The 22,396-nt window shown below is 48.2% G+C and overlaps 6 protein-coding genes across 6 annotated transcripts; 4 read left to right on the top strand and 2 right to left on the bottom strand.

Annotated features, from left to right (window-relative positions):
• Window positions 1-33: 33 nt before the first annotated feature.
• FTJAE_1251 (TOB3 (member of AAA-ATPase family)) lies at window positions 34-1,946 on the top strand (the record flags this gene model as incomplete). The annotated part of the gene is made up of 3 exons (XM_037345563.1): window positions 34-1,180; window positions 1,233-1,543; window positions 1,599-1,946. 3 exons carry the CDS (start codon window positions 34-36, stop codon window positions 1,944-1,946), a joined length of 1,806 nt encoding a protein of 601 aa, XP_037211723.1.
• Window positions 1,947-5,403: 3,457 nt separating this feature from the next.
• Window positions 5,404-6,351, top strand: FTJAE_1250 (Allergen Asp f 4; the record flags this gene model as incomplete). The annotated part of the gene is made up of 1 exon (XM_037345552.1): window positions 5,404-6,351. The coding sequence occupies one exon, from the start codon at window positions 5,404-5,406 to the stop codon at window positions 6,349-6,351; it is 948 nt and encodes a 315-aa protein (XP_037211722.1).
• Window positions 6,352-8,303: 1,952 nt separating this feature from the next.
• FTJAE_1249 (uncharacterized protein) lies at window positions 8,304-12,106 on the bottom strand (the record flags this gene model as incomplete). The annotated part of the gene is made up of 8 exons (XM_037345540.1): window positions 8,304-8,322; window positions 8,396-8,472; window positions 8,862-10,428; window positions 10,482-11,283; window positions 11,333-11,416; window positions 11,470-11,526; window positions 11,577-11,741; window positions 11,791-12,106. 8 exons carry the CDS (start codon window positions 12,104-12,106, stop codon window positions 8,304-8,306), a joined length of 3,087 nt encoding a protein of 1,028 aa, XP_037211721.1.
• A 751-nt stretch (window positions 12,107-12,857) lies between these two features.
• On the top strand, window positions 12,858-14,342 carry FTJAE_1248 (uncharacterized protein; the record flags this gene model as incomplete). The annotated part of the gene is made up of 3 exons (XM_037345529.1): window positions 12,858-13,398; window positions 13,450-13,562; window positions 13,620-14,342. 3 exons carry the CDS (start codon window positions 12,858-12,860, stop codon window positions 14,340-14,342), a joined length of 1,377 nt encoding a protein of 458 aa, XP_037211720.1.
• Window positions 14,343-14,386: 44 nt separating this feature from the next.
• Window positions 14,387-15,932, bottom strand: FTJAE_1247 (alpha beta-hydrolase; the record flags this gene model as incomplete). Its single annotated transcript, XM_037345518.1, has 5 exons — window positions 14,387-14,970; window positions 15,021-15,228; window positions 15,310-15,604; window positions 15,657-15,762; window positions 15,815-15,932. The coding sequence occupies 5 exons, from the start codon at window positions 15,930-15,932 to the stop codon at window positions 14,387-14,389; spliced, it is 1,311 nt and encodes a 436-aa protein (XP_037211719.1).
• Window positions 15,933-18,055: 2,123 nt separating this feature from the next.
• On the top strand, window positions 18,056-22,324 carry FTJAE_1246 (uncharacterized protein; the record flags this gene model as incomplete). The annotated part of the gene is made up of 1 exon (XM_037345507.1): window positions 18,056-22,324. The coding sequence occupies one exon, from the start codon at window positions 18,056-18,058 to the stop codon at window positions 22,322-22,324; it is 4,269 nt and encodes a 1,422-aa protein (XP_037211718.1).
• Between the last annotated feature and the right edge of the window lie 72 nt (window positions 22,325-22,396).

The raw sequence follows: 22,396 nt of genomic DNA, 5'->3' as shown, positions 1-22,396 counted from the left end.
CCTAGGTACCTGGAAGACCTCCGTGATCACTTGATGGCACTGCGCAAAGCCAAACCTGCTGGCAAGTCCAAGAAGAGTCGGAAGAAAAATAAAAGTCTACTCAAGGACAAGAAACAGCATCTTAAGATACTTATCAAGTATCTTGACCATGACTTTGAAAGCACAAAAGAAAGCCTCTATCCCATGCTTAAGAATGGCCTCATCACATTTGAGCTACTTTGGGCTTTGTGGAAACCGGATACACTTGTCTATGCCACAACGTACGGAAACGCAAGCGAGCCACGAGTGTTCAAAGTCGAATCAGCGAATTTACACCACAGCGTTATGAGAGGCAGTTATTATCACATTGAAGGTAAATACATGGAATTCGATGGCAAACGCTTTGGTTATGGCAACACCTCAGTCGAGATAGACGGGTTCCAAGGCGCCAAGAAGATCAAGAGTCTTCCTTGTTATCCGCTTGAATACCACCATAACGAGCAGAAACTCCGACTTGACTTGATTGAAAGAGGCAAGAAGTTTGCGTCATTGAGCGGTGTTCACTACAAAAGCTACAAGGGTATTGCCTTCATGAAGCGAAGAAATGGCTCGGTTATGAAGTTTAACATCCAGTCCAGCAGAGTCATGATCGACCCGACTATCTTTAGGAAGACCAACCCCAACTACAGCGTCTCGACTGTTAAGCCCAAGGACCCCGATATCATCGAAGAAGAGACTTCGGAATCGGATTCCGGTAACTGTGCGTGTGGCTCAGATTCGGAGGGTGCAGGAATGGTGAAGTTTGTCAAGAAAGTCTACAAGGACGAGAACGGCGACGTACATATGGTCAGCTTTCCGAAAAGCTTGGTCAAGGATGAGCCCGGAAACACCGAACTCGATGAACTCCCCTCCAAAAATGTGGAGGGGGATGATGACGAAGACGTGGACACCGTCGATTTCACGGATGAGGATTATCTCATTGCCTCTCCGGTGGTACTTGGTTTCTCATTTTCAGAAAAACAATGGCTAGAGCTCGCCGTTTCCTGCGTCAATGAAATCAAATGGAATGAGAAGGCGTGGGACTCCCTGGTTCTGGAAGATGGCACCAAGGACCTGATCAAGGCCCTTGTGAAGTCACGCAAGTATCACGCGGCTAACACTATCGATGATGTTATCCAGGGCAAGGGAAAGGGACTCGTCAGTAAGTTCAACATGTCCAGACATCCGAAGCGCAGAAACTAACAGTATAAAAGCCGTCCTACACGGACCTCCTGGAACTGGCAAGACACTCACGGCTGAAGGAATCGGAGAATTGCTTCAATGCCCACTTTATATGGTATCGGCTGGCGAGTTAGGAACAGACTCGAGGTTTCTGGAGGCAGAGCTGCAAAAAATACTGGACATTTGCCATGCTTGGGGTGCTATCCTCCTTCTGGATGAGGCAGACGTATTCCTGGAAAAACGTAACATGCACGACATCCATCGCAATGCCCTTGTGAGCATTTTCCTTCGGCAGCTGGAGTATTTCCAGGGAATTTTATTTCTCACAACGAACCGAGTAGAAGTGAGTACCTGGATTCCCTTGGCTTCGAATGATTACTAACATAGGAGTGGCTCAGACCTTCGACGAAGCCTTCCAGTCCCGAATTCACATCGCCTTGCGATATGACAATCTCAAGTCTCCTGCAAAGCGGGCTATCTTTAAGATGTTCCTCGACCGTGTTCATAAGCTGGGCAAGCTCAAAGTAGAACCATTGACCGAGGATGATCTGGACTTACTGTCGAAGCAAGCTCTGAATGGACGCGAAATCAAGAACGTGGTGGGCTCGGCTCAGGATCTCGCCGTTAACAAGGGTGAGGCTCTTAGCATGCGCCACATCAGACAGGTTCTCGAAGTTCATGCCAAATTTGGGCGGGATTTGAAAGGAGGATCTGGTTATGAGGATGCCATGAGAAGCTACTTCTAGTTTTGGATTGGGCATGATGTGGGTTACTGGACAGCGGTGAAAAGACGACAGAGATGGCTCGTCTTATGCCAAGCGTCTGAGATTGAAATTACTTGGTATTCATGTCTGATAGTCTGAGTTATAGCGTTGTTGAATTATGTATGTATCAGCTTCTGCGATAAATTGTGTTTGCTCGAAAGCATTGTGCCTGTCTTAACCAGGAAAACAGTTCGTGACTTGAGGTAGACTTGCTTCATGAAGGTAACTGCAATAAGGCTCCTTTTCAAAGCGGCGATACCCTTCTGGGTTGTTTACATAACAATGCTCCTGGGACATATCTCTTGAGGATCGAGACATTCGCTAATCTGAGTACACTCACAGCATACGGAGAGGTGTGATGTCGTCTGCAAGCCAGCCGCACTCGCTCATATATCAACCCATCGTCTTCAGTCATGCACTCTCTTGCCTTGACTCACTGCTATTTTGATCACGCATATGTCGCCCCTCGTAGCCCAGCTTCACTTTGCGAAAACTGCTGACGAAAGCACGGGTTAATAGAGATTAGGAGCGGGATCTTTATTGGAGATCCCTGGATGATGGCCGAAGATCAAACTCAATGCAGCTACTCCGGGCTCCTTTTTCAACGAACCGTAGGATTGAATGGGGTCATACGGAGTAGTTGTCACTGTCAGTGTTTAACATGAGCATTCATTCAATCTCGCTCATGAAGAACCCTAACTAAAAGGTTATCTTGAAGGCGCTCCTCGGTTTCAACATGTACCCATCCTTAAATCAACATGGCCTGAATAATAACAGTGAGTGCCAGAAATAGCAACATTCTCCACACATGACTATAGCACATAATAGTATCACCAGGTACGTAGTTAGCTTGTCGTGAAGGATTCAAATGAGACGTATGATGCTGGCAGGCTGTTTTTCCTTGTTTCTAGAATCCCTAGAATCCGTGACGATATCCCGTTGCTAAGAAATGAGACAAGCACAGTCAAGAACCATGGGCAGAGTCAAAGATTCTGGTTGGCACGGAGTGTGTTACAGAGGGCAATTAAAAGAACAATTTACGATGCTGGTTCAATGGCAACATTCCAGTCCAGGGAGGGAAATACATAATATCACTTGACGGTTCCCTCGCCCTCTTGGTCTGCTCGGAAGGAGGATTATTAAAGTATTCATGGGTAATATTCTCGATCCAGTTCTTAAACCCGGCAAAGGAGCAGGACCCCATGAACCCTGGTCGTGCTGGGGTTGTGCTGTGGGCACAGTAAGCCTCGTATAATATTCACTTTCCTTAATGGGCTCAGTTCATTCAGAAGCTGGAGAGGGTGTTTGTTGTAAGCAACCGGAATAGAACAGGCTTTGAAGGTCTTGCACCAACAAGAATGTTTTGTTTCAAATTTTTGAAAGACGTCTTTGTAAGAGAGGCATTCCTTTGTCTCCCAGAGCAAGACCATGCATACCTTGGTACCATCAAACAATGCAAACATAGCGGCCGCGATCTTAGGACACATACATGCATAGCAGACAGATCTGCCGGGAGTCACCGCCTACCGATTGCAGCATGTCTCAGCTCAAGACTTCCCTTGTCGAGTCAGCGAAAAAGGGAAAAAGGGCTCCTCTCCGACGTGAGTGGCTGGACAGTCTCATTTCCATTGCCCCTAGAGATCATGCGCATGCTGTCGACGGCACTTCTGGTCGGCATCATTCCATTGAGGGAAGCGAAAGTGTCTAATTTGATTTGATCATATCAGTCATGTCTCGTCAGCCTTTTTTTTGTTTACTACCTACAGGCTAATACGTACAACTGCGCACTGGAAAGGAGGCGCTTGCGTCCTCTGGGACAGACCGGACCACTACGAAACACACCAACGAACGGGTCGAACGGTGAGCGAGGCAAGGAGGGCGCCGCCTCTTTTCCACTTAGCGAATGGGACTCTGGAGATGCCACGGGTGAAAACAAGGTTTGTTTGGCTGGGCTGGCTGGCTGTTGGGGAAATAACGCCAGTAACTTACTGTACATATGCCACAGCGGCTGTTGTCACAAAGCGCACTAACTATCACGGGTATCACGATTTGCAGGTCACAGCACAATTGCATACAGTTGCGCATCTATCCGATGGGTCCACGTATTCAACTGTCGATTCACCGCATTCATAAGGACTGCCACGACATCCGACACCTCAGTTGTTCACCAGACAGACAGACAGATAGATACCAACAAGGCACCACTGTACAATATGCAAATGCAAGCCAGTATGCAGGCGTACCAGTACGAGCCGTCACCGACAGAAACAAAATCACTCGACACACTGACATGACTGCATGTTCCTTCTCGTGGCAGCTCGTCACTTGCTTTTTCCGTCCCCGGCGTTCCAAACAATCTCTTCTCTCTGATCGCCACTGGATCACGGCATTCGTTCTTGTCACTTGCCCAAGAATAGAATATGAACGGCTTCATTGACCTGAAGTAAATGAGCTCCTCATCAACAACCCGAGAGCTAGAAGGTGATCAGCGATTACCCTGCCGTCCTTCTATGCCTTAAGCTCTTTTTCGGTCTAGTCTACCGCTGGAACCAGTGTCCCTGTTTTCCGTTTACACATCTCATCAATAAGTCTGGCATAATCTGCTGACGCGGCCGGCGATCTGGTGTCTCTGGCGGGTTCAATTTTTTGGCAGTGGACCAGATTCAAGACTCTACAGGTACGAGGCCTGCCAGGTCAAGCAGGCACAACGACCTGGTTGGCTATGTCGGAATTAGGACGACTGGGAGGTGAGATGGCCCAATCAAGTAGCCTTGGTACCTGGCAGGGGTGAAAGTCCTTACCCCTGGGGCTGTGGCGGAAGCAGAGCTTGAACTTGGACTGAAAGGGTGTGGTGGGCCTGGTCCATGACCTTGGCATCAAGTGCTAGCGTCGTTTCTGCATTAGCCCTGGTGTTGATACCGGTGCAAGCGTTGCTGGTAGCTCGCCCACTTCCCAGGTCCACATCCCAGTACTGCACACACATGCGTTCTGGCCGAAGGAGACGGAGGGATGTGGGAATTGCAGCAAGGGTCTTGTCCAGCAACCTAAGAAAGCGGCCCTGAACTTGCAGGGGCGTGCGTGCCGGCTTCTGAATGAGAACGGAAGAAGAGAGATGAGAGACATGGCGTCCACACACACACCACGCCACGCCTCCCAAATTGGGTTGAAAGGGGACTCAAAGACACACACCCCTTGCTCACCTTATAACCCTCAATTCCTCCCTCTTCTGTCTCTCCTTTGATTCTTCACTCCTCAGTCTTTTTGGATCACGGCCTTTGCCTTCTGTCACTCCTTCACAGCACTACGCTGATAACACTCTCTTGAACCAACTTACCTTACAATCCTTATAAAGGCAAAAGGAAGTATTCCGGAAATACAACCGATTACCAAAAGCCGTCACTCTTCCAACACAACATAACATATACACAAATCACTCAAAATGAAGGTCTCTTCCTCCGTTGTCATTCTGGCCGCCGCCCTCGGGGTGTCTGCCCACCCCAGCGGCCACGCTCACCAGCGTGCTCACGCCAAGCGCGACTTCGTCGTTGCCAACAAGCCCGTCACAGTCGTTGAGTACGCTACTCAGGTCGTCACCGCTGATGCCGCCCCTGCTACCGCTGTCGCTGAGGCTCCCGCCTCTCCCAAGGTCGATGCCGACACCGTTGTCCCCAAGGCTTCCACCAGCGCTCCCGCCCCTGCTGCCTCCTCTCCTGCTAAGAACAAGGGCAAGAAGCACAACTCCAGCTCCGGTTCCGGTTACAAGGCTTTCTGCGGTGGCAAGAAGGCCAAGCGTGCCACTCTAGAGGACATTGCTTCCACTGGCAACACTGGTGTTCCCGGTAACTTTGGCTGCAACATCATGACTGTCGATGAGGATGTCGCCGACAAGTACGACTACACTGTCACCTTCAACAACGACCACGATAGCGACAAGGAGTGTGCTTGCTGGAACAAGATCGGTCCTGATGGCAAGATCGACGGTTTCTTCGCTCAGAACGTCGCTCTAGAGTTCACTGTTTCCGCCTCCAGCTCACAGGTTGTTGCTATCGACAGCGACTCCCAGGGTGGCTGCGCTTGTGCCACCAGCAAGGTCCCCACCACAAAAGACAACCTGTGGGCTGGTACTTGGCTCGAGTTCGACTTTGGCAGCAAGCGAAACAAGAACTGGTCTGGCGCTGACGCCTCTTGCCTTGTCTCTGCCGCCGCCAAGCTTGACATCCCCGGTCTCCGAGTCTGCGACACCGCCTCCAACACTTGCTCTACCATCAACCCCGGCGGCACTGGCGAGAACGCCTACCTCGGTGGCATGGAGGCTGAGGACGGTATTGGTATCAACACTCCTGCCAGCCAGGTCCGCCTCACCGTCGACATTGACTACTCCGCTTAAGCTATGTCAATCATAGCTTGTGGTTTAGTTCATATGAGAGCTGGGCCTCTGCGTAAAACTTGATTTTATAGAATTGGGCTTATTCTATCTATACCTGGTGTTTACGGTGCTCGGAATTCAGCCATCCAGGGCGATCCTGGATCTTGGCTTTGGGATCTATCTATTATAACTTCTAACATATATATATTCATAGTGTTATGACATATATTCATTTCTCCTGCTTAATGGTTCATGCTGTGACTTTTTCTTGATGTGATGGAATGTCGTTGCTTCGCTTTAATTAATTAATTGCGTTGATCCCCCGCCAATCCCCAGATTTTGTCAATCCTCTTCGCCAAGTGATTCATTTATCTTAAATCCCTCCCGATCGCTCCGGATCCTCTGAGCGAAAGGATCGAAACCCTCGAGAAAACGCAACTTGGATCAACAAGATGGCCGCCGATGCAACAATTAACAGTGGATGAGACCCACCCTGATCAACATATTTTTCATCTCGATTTATCGAAAATCTCTGCCTTTTCCTTGCGTCTTTTTTTGTTCTCTTGGGACTTCTTGGTATGTTCTCTGCGATGGAGACATGACAATCAGACTTTTCACGATAGGCTGTGAACTGTCCACGACCAGCTCTGGTGGTGCTGCTAATGCAGGTTCAGCTTCTATCCATTGTTTCAAGATAGGGGCTTAGTGGGCCTTTGTCCTTGTTTACAGTGCATATGCACGCAACGCAACGCAACGCAACGCAATGCTTACGCGGAATTTGTTTACTTTTGTTGGTTGCACAAGCAATAAGCTTCAATATATTTTTGAGACTATAGGGTCTTTGGGTAACCTCGAGATCATAATTACTCAGCTGTGACGGAGGTGGTTGAGAAATAGTGTCACACAAATTATCAGCAGCCCTCCACAGAGTACTATAGTACCTATACCTTAGGTTAGGTAGGCTTCATTTCTCGGTAGGGTAGCGGGCCGCACCTCACAACCACAAAGGCAACGCCATGTGCTGTGCTGTGCTTGTCTCCCTCTAACGAGCAACTAGAAGAAACTTTACTCTTTAGCAGCAACCGCTGATTCAACGCTCGCTCGCTCGCTTCTGAGGCATAAACTTTGTTCTTGTGGGCTTTTTGCCTCCCAACGGCTTTCGGTACCTGAGTCCTGGAACCAATCAGAGCGGTCCATGCCCTGACTAGTACCTGGCAGATCACAACGTGGCGTGGGTGGAGACAATCCATACAGTGCTGTACCTACTGCACCTAGAGCCCTGCCCTACCCTACAGACTCTGCAAGTGCGCTGACTCAATCGTGACAAGTCTTTTAGTCTTGGATGTCACATGCGGTGAGACTTTTTTTTGTTTTCGTCACCTGCTGTCATGGACTTTCTTGGCGGATACTTTGTCTTACGTTGACTCACGATGACATTGTGGAGTGAGTGAGTATCACCGAGTGATTTTGACATGGTGGGGACGACAAGTCAAGATAGAGGGTTGTTGAAAAGGTGGAGGTGTTTAAAGTGTGTGCAGCGCAAAAAAAGCTTGTGGTATTCGATGCACCTTGCTCAGAAAGGTCACTGAAGGAGTTGTTGAGTTGCAGCCCAGTTGTGCAGCATTGCAGTAGCCCAACAGCCATACAGTCAGTTTCTCAACTGTTCAAGACCAAGCACGCACTAGAATGAATATCTGGCAAAGAACCTTCTCGCATAATTCATAAATCGCTCAAGAATCAATCTCTGCAGTCTAAAAGTCACTGACAGAAACGCTAAGCACACCGATATCGTCCCGTGGACCCAACTAGCCATGTGTCAAACCCAACGAGAAACCACTCGGGCCGTGGCGTTGTGATGGGAACTGCTCAACTAGTGGCCAAGAACACCAGAGACTCTTAATGAACAGTACTTGATTCGTAAGGTGGAAGCCTGACAGGTGGATTGCCCACTGAACTTGTTTCATGGAGAACTTTTAAACTACTGGGACTACACTAGAATATGCAAAGAGAAGTTTTCATTGTAGTTAGTGAGTGGGCTACCAAGAACATGCAGTCCAACAAGTACCTAGGGTAAACAATCGGCTGGAAGCAAAATGTCAACTTGTGGCACACCGTTCCATTGTAAGTCGGTGATGCCATAGCCTATCGGAGGTTGTGTGCTTGAGAAACTAGCAGTGACTGCATGAGGGACCATTAAACTTTAATGGGGGGTTTTAACACTTGGTCGGTAACGGTTCCCTCACTGATGCGGGAGTTATTTGGACCGTTATAGACTATAGTAGGTATGTATGTATACTTGGTAGTTGTGGAGGGTATAGAAAGCAGTGTTTAATCTGTTGGGTTACATGTAAGGATAGGTAGGTCACTGATAAGAAAGTATCTGATATAGTCGCATACTGCATGAAATCTATACAAGTCCTCATCGCTTACGCTCAAAAACTAGAACTACCACAACTGCTGCCCCCTCCACAACTCGAACTACCACCACAGCTAGAACTACCCCCTCCACAACTTGAGTGTGAATGACTAACACTTGCAGCGAGAGCAGCAGCAGTAGCCGCCTCGGCCATCCTGATAGCCTCCCCACTTGCACAGTCTGCTGCGTTGCGTGTTGAACTTCCACACCCACTTGCGCAGACATGGCACGGCTTCTCGGACGTTGGACTGAAGTGGGAGTCGGTGTAGCAGCCATCTACGTGATCCATGCCTATGTGGTGATGAGGCGCCAAGTTGAGCATGTTGATGTCGGGTGCCGGGTTTGTACCTCCAAAGTCAACATAGTTGTACTGCGTCAAGTCTACATGCCCACCGAAACGTCGCTTTCGTAGGTAAGCTGGCATATCAGGCAGACTGACGCGGCCGTCTCGCTGTAGTTCATACGCCTCAACTTGCTTGGCGCGAGTGAGGGTTGCCCAGGGAGCAATAAAGAAATGGCTGTAAACTCCAGCTTCATAGTAGTGACTGCATGGCTGAGCACGGTGAATACCACCAAGTTTGACTCTTGCCAGAGACGGATCAAGTGTGCTTTTTGTTAGGTCTTTGTGCAGCCATGCAGTGGCCTTCTGAAACTTGACCGACTGAGCCATGGCTGTGGCTCCTCGGTGAAGAACAGACATAGCCGAGAGGACTGTAAGTCGGTTCCGCATCCACGAACTTGCAGTGGCACCTTTGCCAACAGCTGTCAAGCCCTCATCAGTCAGCGCTGGTGCGTACATGTGACGGTCGCGTGAGAGATGATGCGAGGATATAGACCATGAGTCGAATGGGAAAGCCCAAACATGCTTGGCAAGGTTGCAGTCACCGCATTTGGTAGGATATCTCCCATAAGCCTCTGTACAGTCCCAAGGATACAAGTCCTGGTATTTGTACAGCGTGCTGCCAAAGGCACCCCAGTCATACCAGTACTCTTGATATGTATCGATGATATCTGATTCATCGTGACGTCCAAAGTGGAAGCGGAGGAGGTATTCTTCAGTTAGTCCGAACGGAACATCAAACTTGGTTCGTACACCTCGTCTCCTGTATCCCTCATCTGGGCATACAAAGCTCATGGTGTATAGACGGGACACATCAGTAAGCATTCCACCAGGCTCCCCATTGACGAGAGGCTGGAAGAGTGTCTTGTCGATGAGTGAACTGCAGAAAGTCTGACAGTTGTTATGTGTTGCACTCCAAGCCAGCTTAACGTCGTGGTCCAGAAGCCGCTCTGAAATACTACCAAGATACACCCTGAGTCTGGGATTGAGAAGCGTCTTGAGTTTCTCCAAAGCTGGCGCGAGCACCTTGTCGAGTAGCTTAATTTGATCAGATGTAGGCAGTCCAGGATCGTCAAATGGCTGTTTACAGGCATCTAAGAGATCCTGGATGATAGCAAGTTCCTGGTTATGAGAAGCATAATCACCGCTGAATGGCACACCAACGACCTGCTTCATGATGGCCTTGTATCTCTTGCGGTCGGTGGGCTTTCGTTTGCGTTTCCATACAGGACGATCCAGACCGCCCCCAATTGCAAGGTCTCTGTCAGGCATTGTCTGCAGGTGGCACGGTTCGTGGAAGATGGGCATTTCTCGAAGAGACACGAGAGCGCCGCCTTTGGTACTAAGTTATCTGTGAGTGACTATTTGCATGGCGGGAAGAAAAGGGGTACTTACTGTGCAACTCCGTTCTCAATGACGATAGGGCCAACACGGAGTGCCATATGGACATTTCCGTAAGGATACTTCTCAACGTACTTCCTGAAGAACAGAGGGATATCTCCGTCTTCTGCTGCTTCTTCCGCCACGCTGACGCTAGCCGAAGTAGGTGAACGATCTTTCGCATGCAAACTGGTCTCCTGAACAGTCTTCATCTTCTTGAGCCGTCCACCCCGAGGTCCAGATTCATTCTTCGACTTGGGTTCTTCCTCGTCCTCGAAGTCACTAACATTTCCCTTGGCGGAGGACGTATATCCATGGGACCAGTTATACCTGTTCTTTTGCTGCTCCTCCACTCTTGCCTTCCGATTGGACTTCTCGATGTCTTTCCGAGACCGAGGCTTCGCCCCTACACTGCTCTGCAGTCCGAGATATTTGGCCTCAGCGACAGCGTCGCCCAGTTGAAGAAGCTTGCATTTCTCCTTGATGTTGCTGCCGTAGCCAGTGTGTCCGTCTAGCCAGGATATAGGGAACAAGCTTTCACCGTTGCTAGCATCAATGATTCTTTGACACGCACACAACTTCCTACTGATCTCAGGCGTGATTGTCTCCGATAGGATACAGTGCTTGTAAGCCTTTGTATATGGGTCTTTACCGTAGTAATGACTTCGATAACATTCTTCGCAGATTATGCCAGGATCGGAGCCATCGTCGTTGCGAACGAACATACTTCCTCGAACAACTTTCTTGCATTGCTTTCGCATGCAACTAAGAGGTTCAAAACTGGGAGTGAAGTCATCATTAAACTTTGAAAGTGCGACTATTATATATGAGTAATGTAGAGAGGCTCGTGACAGAAACAGACTCACGTTGGGGAATGGCCGGCCTCTTCCAGAATCCGAACATGTCAGGAGGTGGACGATGCTCAATCAATTTCTCCATATCAAGAAACCCTGGTGATCGTATCAGTCATATTGTTTGAGTAGTTGCAAATGTTATCACATACCAGCAGCTTGAAGGAGGATCCAAGCTCTATGCTCCATTCCCTTAAGCTTGATACCAGCTTAAACGTGTAAGTATGTATTGCATGCGTTTTTGAATTGTAAAACGTACCTTCAATCGATCCTCTTACATCACTCTTGATCTTATCACTTGCTTGTTGTGTGATTCGATCTGATATGGAATCGATAATAGCATCTCTTGCGAATTTGCGCCCATATGCCTTGCTTTTAGTCGACCAATCCTTCTGGAGCCGAGCCTGTTCCTGCTTCATTTTCCCTGTGAATTGTTAATATGATTTCGCTGTTGGAGGAGATATCATACATACCATATCGTATGGCGTGCGCTCGAGATTGCTGACTGACCGAGTCGAGAAACGTATCGAAGCCATGGATGAGATCATCATCCTCGTCTTCAATAGAGACATCCGCGAATTCTGGCTGCTGCCACGCTTTAAGCGTGCGAACGATGTTCTCAAGCTCGGCCTTGACGCCATCCCAGTACAAGCTCTCAAGCTCTGAAAGAACATGTTCTTTTCCGGGGCCAACTCGGGTCCATGATATGTCAGGCGCAGAAGTAATGTGGGAAGAAGGCAGTGAAGATGCTGCGAGCACAGGGAGAACCTTTTGCCTCAACCTTGACATTGTGAATGACTTAGAATAAGAGCGGTTGTCGATAGTTCAAGCCGTATGTGCCGGTAATTGACGAGCGAATATGATCATTCTTATTCACACCATTAGGTATTTTGGCGATATACGAGAAATAGGCATCATCATTAGTGCTTGGTATTTAAGACATTCATCGTCAAAAGCCTCACAGACTGCCTTCTCATCTGATGCTGCGCCCCAGCAAGGACCCTGTTTAATTAGTTCAGCTCGCCCGACTAGAGTGTTTCAACACCCAAAACAGCAAGATTGTCGCTGGAACTTCAGTAGGGCCACCTCTAAATTCCGCATTCTTGCAAGACATTTCCGTTAGCGAGGCAGATTAAGAGGAGAATAGACAAGGGATTTGATGGCTGCCTGTGGATAATTACCTCTTGCCAAGGTGTTAGACGCTTAGAAATGATGCGCCTTGAAGATAAATGAGATCTCTATCGAACTAGCAGAGGCGTAAAGTACCGACAAGGGTCTATTGTTAATGATAAGCGCTGTTGTTGCCCAGCTTCATCGGCTCAGCCCTGCGGCTCGACTCATCTGATGCTCTCTAATTGTCTTGGTATGATCAAGGCATACCAGCTCAGGTGCTGATATCAAGACTGACTGACTGGCTGGCAACACCAAACTCTGACAACTCTCTTGCGATCCGGACTCAACCACTTATACTTGGAAGACCCGGTGCATTTGTATTCATTTCCCCAAGCACTTCGCCTTTATACCCAGACCTCACTGAAAGATGTCGCACCTCATCGGTTACAACATAGGTGCACTTCACCAAGCCAGCAGCGACTTCAACAATAACATATCAAAGACATACTATCCTTCAGCCACCGACTTGGATGAAAACCCCATCATTCCGAGTCCAGACATCTTCAGCGAACTCGATGACTCTCATAAAGAGAATCTACCCACTCCAGTGCAATGCGCCGTACATCTAGAATTGCTAGAAGTATTCCATGCGTTGCGCGTCAAGATTCTCGATTCAAAGAAACTGGACGAGTCATTTAACTTGGGCAAACCTACCAAGAAGATCTATCGTCGCAAGTATATTAAAGGCTTGAAAAAGCATGTTAATCAAGAAGTTACCCTAAAAAACCCGTCATGGGAGGCCAAGCGGGATAAGAAATGGACGTGGTACCTTGGAGAAGCAGCGCAAAGGTTTTTGGTATGGGCTGCCAGTTTCGATGCTTGGTTGACTTCGACGATGGGGAAAGGCGGTGCCAACGATATGAAGGCTGGAATATCAATGACTGATTCCTCATGGCTGCCACCCGTAGGTGAGTATCTCATTTCTCTCGCAACCGACACGTAACTGACCCTTCGACAAGATATACTGATGATTTGGCATGCTTTTCTACTCAACCCTTCTGACTATCTGGACTACTGTCGAAACCAGAACTGGGAATACCTCCCAAGGGTCAATTTCCCTTGGAAATTTATTGTGCGTTTATACCGGGCAATGTAACCAACTCAATAACATAAACTAATCACGATGCAGCACGATTCAATCTCGTCGCAAGGTCCCATCCGTGATGCTTGGGCAGTCACCGGAAAGACCTGGGAAGTCCCTGAAGGAAAAGCAGTTATTCCAGGCACTCTTCTCAAATCAATTATCCAACAAGGCAACATGAAAACACACAATATCGACAAGCCATATGCTTCTCGCTTCATTGGCAAACTCGTCGACAATGTTGAGCGCCAACGCGTCTTTGTGGAAAAGATGAACGCTCATCTATGGATACGAAGCCCAGCGCTGCAAGGTACTCTTCGCCGAGCAGTTGAGAGATATGAGAGGTATCTGAGGCTTTTCAAACTCTACCCTGGCAAGATGCTCGTTCCTGCGCTTGACATTGACCTGGTCTGGCATACCAGCCAGCTCTCAGCAACAGCCTACCTTAATTCCATGGAAGCACGCTGTGGCCGCTTCATTAACCATGATGACAAGATCAAGAAGTCAAAATTGGCGGTTGGAAACGATGAGACCCAGACTCTCTATCGTATTCGTTTTGGAGAGGAGTATACGGTTTGCTTGTGCTGGGAGTGTCAGGCTATTATGTCGGCCGTGGAGGACTCTGCTGATGGGGATGAGTTTCTTGGAGAGTCGCCAGTTTCAGGGTTTGCCGAGACCCTCGCCGACAAGATATTGGCTGATGTCCAGTTTTATCGGGCTGTGGAATCTGCAAGACGGAGAAATCATGTCAAGTTGCCAGTTCGGTCATAAGACAAGACGCATTCTCAGAATTGGCCCTTACTTGCTCAGTAAAACTATCTTTGATCAAGAAGTTTATCCTTAGAATCTCCTGGCTTCCAGGCTGAACGATTGTTGAAACGTCCCTGCTCTAAAGCACAAATCCTTTCCTCGTAGAATCTCTTGCCATGAACAGTAACACGGCAGAAGAGCAACTTTTGGAACTCCGGAGGGCTTGTTTCAACTGCTTTGAGACTCATCTGATTGTCAACGAACCGTGTCAATAGAATAACCCTAGGTCCGACATGGTGGTAGAAAGGCTGAGGAAAGCGCCAAAAGTTTGGTTCTTTGACAAGAAAGTCTTCTGAATCGTCTGAAAGACGACATTTTTCATCTCTAGTCGTTTCTAAAGCAGCGCCGACTATCCCCTCGCTTGTTTCAGGCTCGGAAATGGCTGCCTTTGGTGGCAAGTCTAGCATTGCTCTAGCGACATCTACCAGAGATAAAATGTACGGTTTGTCGGCTCGAGTGACCACATCGAACTCGTTGATAACGTTGACGCACACAGTTCCGCGACTTGGCTGAAACATGTCAAGCTCAACGTGCTGGGTCAAGCAAGGAGGTGCGCCAAATGTGACGCACGAAAATCTCGCAGACTGGTCTGCATCTTGTTAGGCAGTTCCTCATCCCATGCTCGTTTCTATAACTCACCTAAATCTTGGTTGGACATATGGCGAAGATATAATAATTGTGATACAGCTCCGCCGGCAGAATGTCCCGTAAAAAGAATGTGCGGTCTCTTCCTACCCATCTCAGGATAGGACTCCAGATACTTGTTGATTAGATTTATGACAATCGATTCCAGAGCTCGTGCACTATTCAAGAAGCCAGAATGGGCTTTAAGGTCCTCTAAACATCCCTTTTACTGTTAGTTAGGTGAACGCATGAAGGAGATGACACCAGAATGGCTTCACAAACAAAGTGGCAAGGGGTAACTCACAATGAAACTATCGGTCGTCCTGGGCTGAGCGTTGGCATTTACGATGTGGTCCATTTTACTGGCACTTCCGCGTATTGCCAGCACCAGAACCGGTAATGAATCAGTCGCTGGTGAGCCTGCCTTGGCCTCGATGACAGTAGATGTGATGAGTTTGACGGTCCCAGCGAAAGAGCTGTCGACTACTTGATCACGACGAAACGTGCAGTAGCTGGTATCAGCCATGGTGCCCTCGAGGTCATAGGTCCCACGCGCACACTTCCAGGCCGCCGATATGAGCTGGACTTCAGATTGAGACCTGAGAACCTCGTCAGAACTGCCATATTCAAAAGGCCAAGGGCAATATTCACGGGTTCCATTCTAATGAATCGTCATCGTTAACCCTGGAGTTGGTATACTTGGCTGCTTCTTGATCGAGCCGTTCAAGCAGCTGGCGAAGTTGCTCATTCAAGCTACCTATTGGCCAACTCAGTGAGTGTTCGATTCATAAGTTAGACTTACAACTAACCATTGAGGTCGATCTCGCTCAGGGTATCAGTCAGAGCACTCGATAATTCATATGCAGCAACTGATGCCCCGCCTGTGTTGTTGGCTGAGTATGCAGTTTTTGAAGAAGATGAGCCCATGATAGATTGGGACTTGGTATCCGAGATATTGCTTGATTGACTTGGATGCGGATATGGGTTTAACGCGTGTTTTACGCTGCATGTCTATGGTACAAAGTGCTGGGTTGACATTGTGCTGTAAGAGGGAGCTAGATCCGCCGCTTACACAAAGAGGATTAACACGATTAAAAAGCACAGGCATTACAGAGCAGAAACTCGTGACTGCTGATGCTGCGCCTCGAAATTTATACAAAACTGGTTTTGTTACCAAAGAAGGGATCTTTCAATACAAATCTGGTATCGATCTACGAAAATGAAGATCATGGTCAGGCACGCAGAAGAGCTATTGATCTACACCAGAGTTGCAGTCTCTCAGTTTAGCTCCAGATCCAGATTCAGCCCAGCCCAGACCAGCCAGAGCCGTTGGAAGATCAAAGATCTCGGCAGCCCGAGCTCTTCCGTGGAATCAGACGACACTAGTGACATGCGAAACATGGCTTGAATTGAGTTGAGCAAGTCTTCGCTTCAGGTATTAATTTTTTTTTCTTATCAGGTCATGGGGAGAATGATCTGAAACCTCTTGCGAAAGCTTCCGGATTGTCGGGAGTCAGGCATTGACAGTTGAGGCAAAGTCCTCACTCTTTCGTAGTATCTGGCTCGATAGTTGAAGTATAGGACTGTTGCACTGTAAATTCAGGTGTGGCTATGCTCCAACACCAACAAAACACATCCTAATACATCAATCACATCACACTTTTGCTGGCAACAACAACACACGAGTTCTGTATCATCCTTGTCACTTATTAGGCAAAGTATTATATCTGACGACGCGATGATTACAGCATCAGCCTGACGGGGCACTCTCGTCCTGTTAATTTACCAGGTCACAAAATAAATGCCGCTCACTCCACGAGAAAACGTTTCTTGTCAAAAATGTTTGGCTTGCTAACATACAGGCATCTGCAGCTTGTTTAATTGAACAAGGCAAGGATTTATTTTCCGGTGATAATCTTCAGCATTGTTATAATGCGCCAAGTCATGGGTATAATTTCGCCTGTGAGTGATTTGTTCAAGCGCATGGATGGCAGGGGTATCCTCACTTTATGCAGGCAAGCATCTGGGGAACACAACGTCTTTTTGGGCAATTCGCCCTGAGCTAACAGATGCTCACGAGACGATAGTTCCTCGAAAGATATTTCTCCGCGTATGTCTATACGTATGCATGCAACCACCCTTGTCCATAACCTGCGGCTGCTAAGAAACAGCAGCGGAACGAACGGTCTACCGCAGTCCTAAACGCCTCATCGCAAGCAACGAAAAACATTGAAATCATAGGGTTGCAGTGCTATCGAATACCCTGGCCCATAATTGAAACTTACGTCTGCTGTGCTGCCAGGTCTTCGGAACCCAAGGAGAAAACCCCTGTTGGGCCTTGTTTCATCTAGACTCGGCTTATCCTCTTGTGGGCTACCGTCTCCTTATGACACGGAGAAGCGATGACATTTTGAGGCTCCTCCGACCAAGACATGGGACGGGGAACTGCAGACATGCAAGTGCTCGCCTGCTTGGCCTTGTAAAACTGTATTATAGTAGGGCATTAGCTCTCTGTTACCTTGGGTTGGGTCCTAGGTCTTCTGTTCTGCTGGCTAGCATTGTGTATAGAGTAGTTGACTTATGCGAACAAGGAAGGCCTTGATATCAATCTTCCAATGTGATTTGTCTCTTCTCTTGTCTTGTCTTGTCTTCTCTTCTTCCCCTTCGTCACTTTCTCACTGGCTTCTGTCTGTTTTTGCTTCTTGCTTACCTACCTTACGTCTTTCGTTGAAAAGTTTCTTCCAATTGTTTTCCAGTCCTGCAGGGCCTTGGCTGCATTCATTCATTCTTTTGGTCTTCGTCACTCTCTGTCTTTCTCTTTCACTTCTGATACGTTTCATCACGTCACATCTGCTTCAATCCCATTTCACGAGAACCTGTTTTACGAATTATTTTGCTACGACTGCTCTCTCAACATGGCGATATAGAATCCCGGGAAATCTCCACGGTTGCATATTCTTCAGCATCATGGTTTTGCTGCCAAATACGATAATGAACCGACCATGCACAATACTGAACACTCTAGATAATCACACTACTTTCTATCGACGATGGAATCTCAAGCGGAACAAAGTACAAAGATTCCTCGTCCAATGATACGTCAGCCCGTTGACTCGTACCATCGACATATACGCGCCGTCCATGGAGTCGAGAATTCTTCAGAACCTGGATCTTCGAGTGGCTTGGGAAGATCAGACTCGCATCGGCTTGGGTCAGCTCTCTCGGGCTCACAGCACGGAAACGTCGCTTCGTTCTTCGATTCCGAAAGATTAGCCAGCTCTGCTGCTCCTTTTGATCCAAGTAATAATCCTTCACCATCAAGAAGCAGCGGAATACGATGGCCTTTTCTGGGAAGCATCAAATCGCGGATGAGCCAGGCTTTCCCTGACTCGCCGCGCCTTTCGCCATCCGAACCTACTCAAATCGAATTACCATGGCGCCCAGTCTTTCTGCATCGAAGAATACTGGCCATATATGCTGTTGTATTTTTTGCTTTGATAGCAGGAGTGCAAGTCGCACTTCAGCTATCGGAACACAATGGAGGCCTTCACGAGTCCGACGATCTTTCGAGATACCTGTGGCAATATGGAACAACTATAATGTTTATTCTCGTGGCTGCTTTCTGGTATAGAGTTGAGTTCCAGGCTTCTGCTTCCATGCCGTGGATCCGCATGTTGAACACCCAAGTTGAAGCTAACAAGTCTCTCTTGCTGGATTACGTTTCTCTTTCTGAACCTGCAGCCGTCTTCGAATCAATTAAGAACAAGGACTGGCTAGTAACGATCCCAGTCATCGCCGGCATAATCTTCAAATTAATAATCATTTTCTCTGTGGCTTTCATCACACCCAAAGTCACCACGGTTGCCAGCCACAAGATCGCTACAACAATTCAATCCGAATTCGCCAAAAGTGTTTCCGGGCTGGACGATGTTGGATCTTTGCCGTATTTCACTCTTGCAGCTCTTGCAGTTGACAATATTACTTTTCCAAACGGAGTTACATCTCGAGCAGCTTACACGCCATTCATAAGCGATATCCCTGAACTGAAACAGATCACAGCTGGTGTTGACGGTTTTATCGGTGATATGGACTGCGAAGAAGCCGAGTTGACTTTGAACTCAATGCGACTACAAAATGGGAATACTATGCTGTTGAACATGACCCTATCAGATGGAAAATGTTCCTCGAACCAAACGATGACAAGCACGAAACTCGCCAGCACGAGTAACGAAGACCTTCCAAGAATGCTTCTTGCATTTCAACCAGCACGATGTGGAAATTCTGCGAAGGACGATGATCAGCGAATAGCTGTTATGGCTAGTATTCTGGATGTCGATATCGATCAGCTCAAGCGCCAGTCAAGGACATCGAACAATCGCCTCAATGGCACAATATCGACATCTGCTGCATTTCTGTGTAAGCCAAACTACATCATCACCAGAATCAAGGTTTCTAAAACGCCCGAGGCCGTCGTCTCCGTTATACCCGCTCAACAGGCGACAAACACTACACTCAGTCAAGTACCAGCATGGACCGTCGCTCGAGCTATGTTTGACACCTTCGAATCCGACCAAGCAAGAGATCTGAAGCTCTTGGCAGCGTCCACGAACTCATCGTATAGTCGCGAAGCCATTTTTGATATTGACGAAGCTATGTCGGCTGCCATCGTGTTGAGCTTAAGGGATGGAGGAGATTTGCCTAGTCTGGCGTCTTTAACGGACAACGATACTTTGAGAAGACTTTCCGAGAATTTCTTCACGCAGTATTCGGCCGTGATTGCTCGATATGCCATGATGGAACCCTCAACAAGCACTTCAACAGCTATCGCGAGCTACGTTGAACGCCGTATTGTCGTACGACCGGTGCCAGCATACATAATAACTGCATTTCTGGCTATCTGCTTCGTTCTGGTAGTATCAACAATGCTCCTCGTTCCCAGGAAAGGCTTCCTCCCACGAGATCCCAGCACCATCGTTGGTATGGCTTCAGTGGTGGCACACAGCCACCCGCTGGTAGAATGCCTGAAAGGCATGGGAGCTGCACCCAACAAGACTTTGAGAGCAAGACTCGATGGCTCGACGTACCTGAGCGGTGCTGAGGGTCACGAAAAGTTGGAGAATCCCAACCTGGGGTATTATCATATCTTTGGAGGCAACGCACCTCCAGCGAACGTTCTCCCTCGCCGTTTCGATTCTTCAGGCTGGAGACAGCCCGTTACATTGCACGGACTGATTCGGTTGATTTACATCCTCATTCTGGCTTGTATTATAATAGGATTCGAGATCTCCCTACGAGTGTCTCAGAGAAATGATGGGCTAAGGACGATGAAGGACGATGGAGCGTACATCGCATGGACTGTAGTGCCAGCTTTGGTGCTTCTTTTGGTGGCAATGTACATGCTGTCTTTAGAATGGTGGACAAGACTTCTCTCACCGTTTTCGCATCTCTCACGCCGAGGAGAATTTGAGGAAACGGTGGGACTCAATCTTGTGAATGCATTGAGGCATGTCGCGTGGTCAAGGGCTCTTAAGATCCGAGATATTGCTGCCCTGGCCGCCATCTCTGGTGGTTTTGTTGCGCTTCTCATGGTAGTCGCTACTGCTCCTCTGTTTGAGCCGATGCCAGTCGGTCAGAACACCAGTATTGCTTTGCGTACTGAGGATTTCTTCGCCAACAGTCTAGCATCCTCCAACGACGATCCTATCTGTACTGACTGTAACAACGATACCATCATGGCATCGCTGATACTGGCCGGCGATGCACCGTATCCCCCTTTCACCTATGCGAATCTCAACGTACCGAATATATCGCTAGCCGAAGCGGTCCAAGGCAAGGATCTCACGTTCAGTGCGCGACTTACAGCAATCCGCCCAAACATGTCATGCCGACTATACCAATCCGATGAGATTTTCACCAACCTCACCCTGGAGTACAAACTTGACGACAGGATAGTCAATCCACTTCGTGTCGATCTCGAAGGCGAGACCTGCCGGGGAACTGGAGAGCGCAATGGTAGCAACGCAATTATTGGGACGACAACAACTTCATTTCCTGCAAATGGCAGAAGCCTGAGTAGAGATACACTCTTCGGTGTCGGCTTAAGAAAGACGGCGTCATCGCCACATTGTTCAGACTGGCTATACATATGGGGAGAGCTAGTCGATGTGGGCAGTAGTGACATGTCAGTGAGCAGCATCAATGCCCTTGCCTGTAACGAATCCATTGAAGCAGTTGATGTCGATGCTCTCTTCCATGGACCCGACGATCTACGCCTTTATCCGGACCATCCTCCTATTCCGGTCGAAAGTACCGCCCAGGACACGACTGTCGCCATTCCAGAGCTTGATTACTCAAAGCTCATCAACGTAACTTCAGATGGACTCCTTGACACGTTTTTTGCAATGTTGAACGCATCTCAGTTCGCTGTACCCGACAATACATTCGGTAGCTCAACTCCCAGTGCCGCAAACGAAGTGCAGTCTGCTATCTTATCTCAACACGGAATTATTAGGGCACAGTCATTGAACTTCAAGAGTCGACGGCATTTGTCTTCAAGGGGAACATTCCCAGTCGCAGATGGGACAAATATTGTCAGTGGTATCGATCCTGATGAGCCGGTTTCTCAGGCCGTCCCAGTTATCAGCGGTAGTCAAGTTACAGAGAGTGTTCGTCTTCGACAGGATGCGATCGCCACACGAATTCTTCAGGGGATCGTGGGCGCCTTGATGCTTCTTCATATCATTTCGTGGATCTATTGGAAGCGGATTAGGCTTCCTCGTTCACCAACAACCATTGCATCTGTTACAGCACTTCTCGTTGATGGCAATCTTTTCAAATCACTTCCCCGGGCCGCACAATGGCAGCCAGACAGTGAGCTTGAAGCCATTTTCACTGAGCGAGATACCCCACAACGTTTCCATCTTGGATTCGACCGTAAAGGACGAAGTAGAGGACGTGATGGCCGGGCAAAGAAAGAAGAAGGCAACTTCGGAATCCGTGCAATCGTTCCCAGGGAGTATATACCAGAAGAGGTGGAAATGAGACCATTGCCTCCTCCAAAACCACCACCAAAGCCGGTGAAAGAGAGGATCGGAGTGGTTCGTCAAGGAACGGGATTGCTTGGGGAAGACGGTACCCAAAGGAAATCAGTGCTGGTCACTAAAGGACACACAAACAATTCAAAGTCGAAGAGTTCCAAGGGATCAAAAGACTCGAAGGGCTCCTCGGGGAGCAATGGACCGAATAGAAAGAGGTCCATCTCATCAGCATTGAGTGTACCAAAAGAGATGGTGAAAGTATGGTGGGCTGGTGGAAGTTGAGATTGTAATGGCCTGTGGGAGCGTGGAAAAGTACTATAAAGATGATTTGATACCTCGCATATTAGATGTATG

Source organism: Fusarium tjaetaba, assembly GCF_013396195.1.
Source record: "Fusarium tjaetaba strain NRRL 66243 chromosome Unknown NRRL66243_c0000024, whole genome shotgun sequence".
NCBI classification, from domain to species: Eukaryota; Fungi; Ascomycota; class Sordariomycetes; order Hypocreales; family Nectriaceae; genus Fusarium; species Fusarium tjaetaba.
Note: the sequence above shows the minus strand (reverse complement) of the source record. Positions and strands in the feature narration are given on the sequence as shown.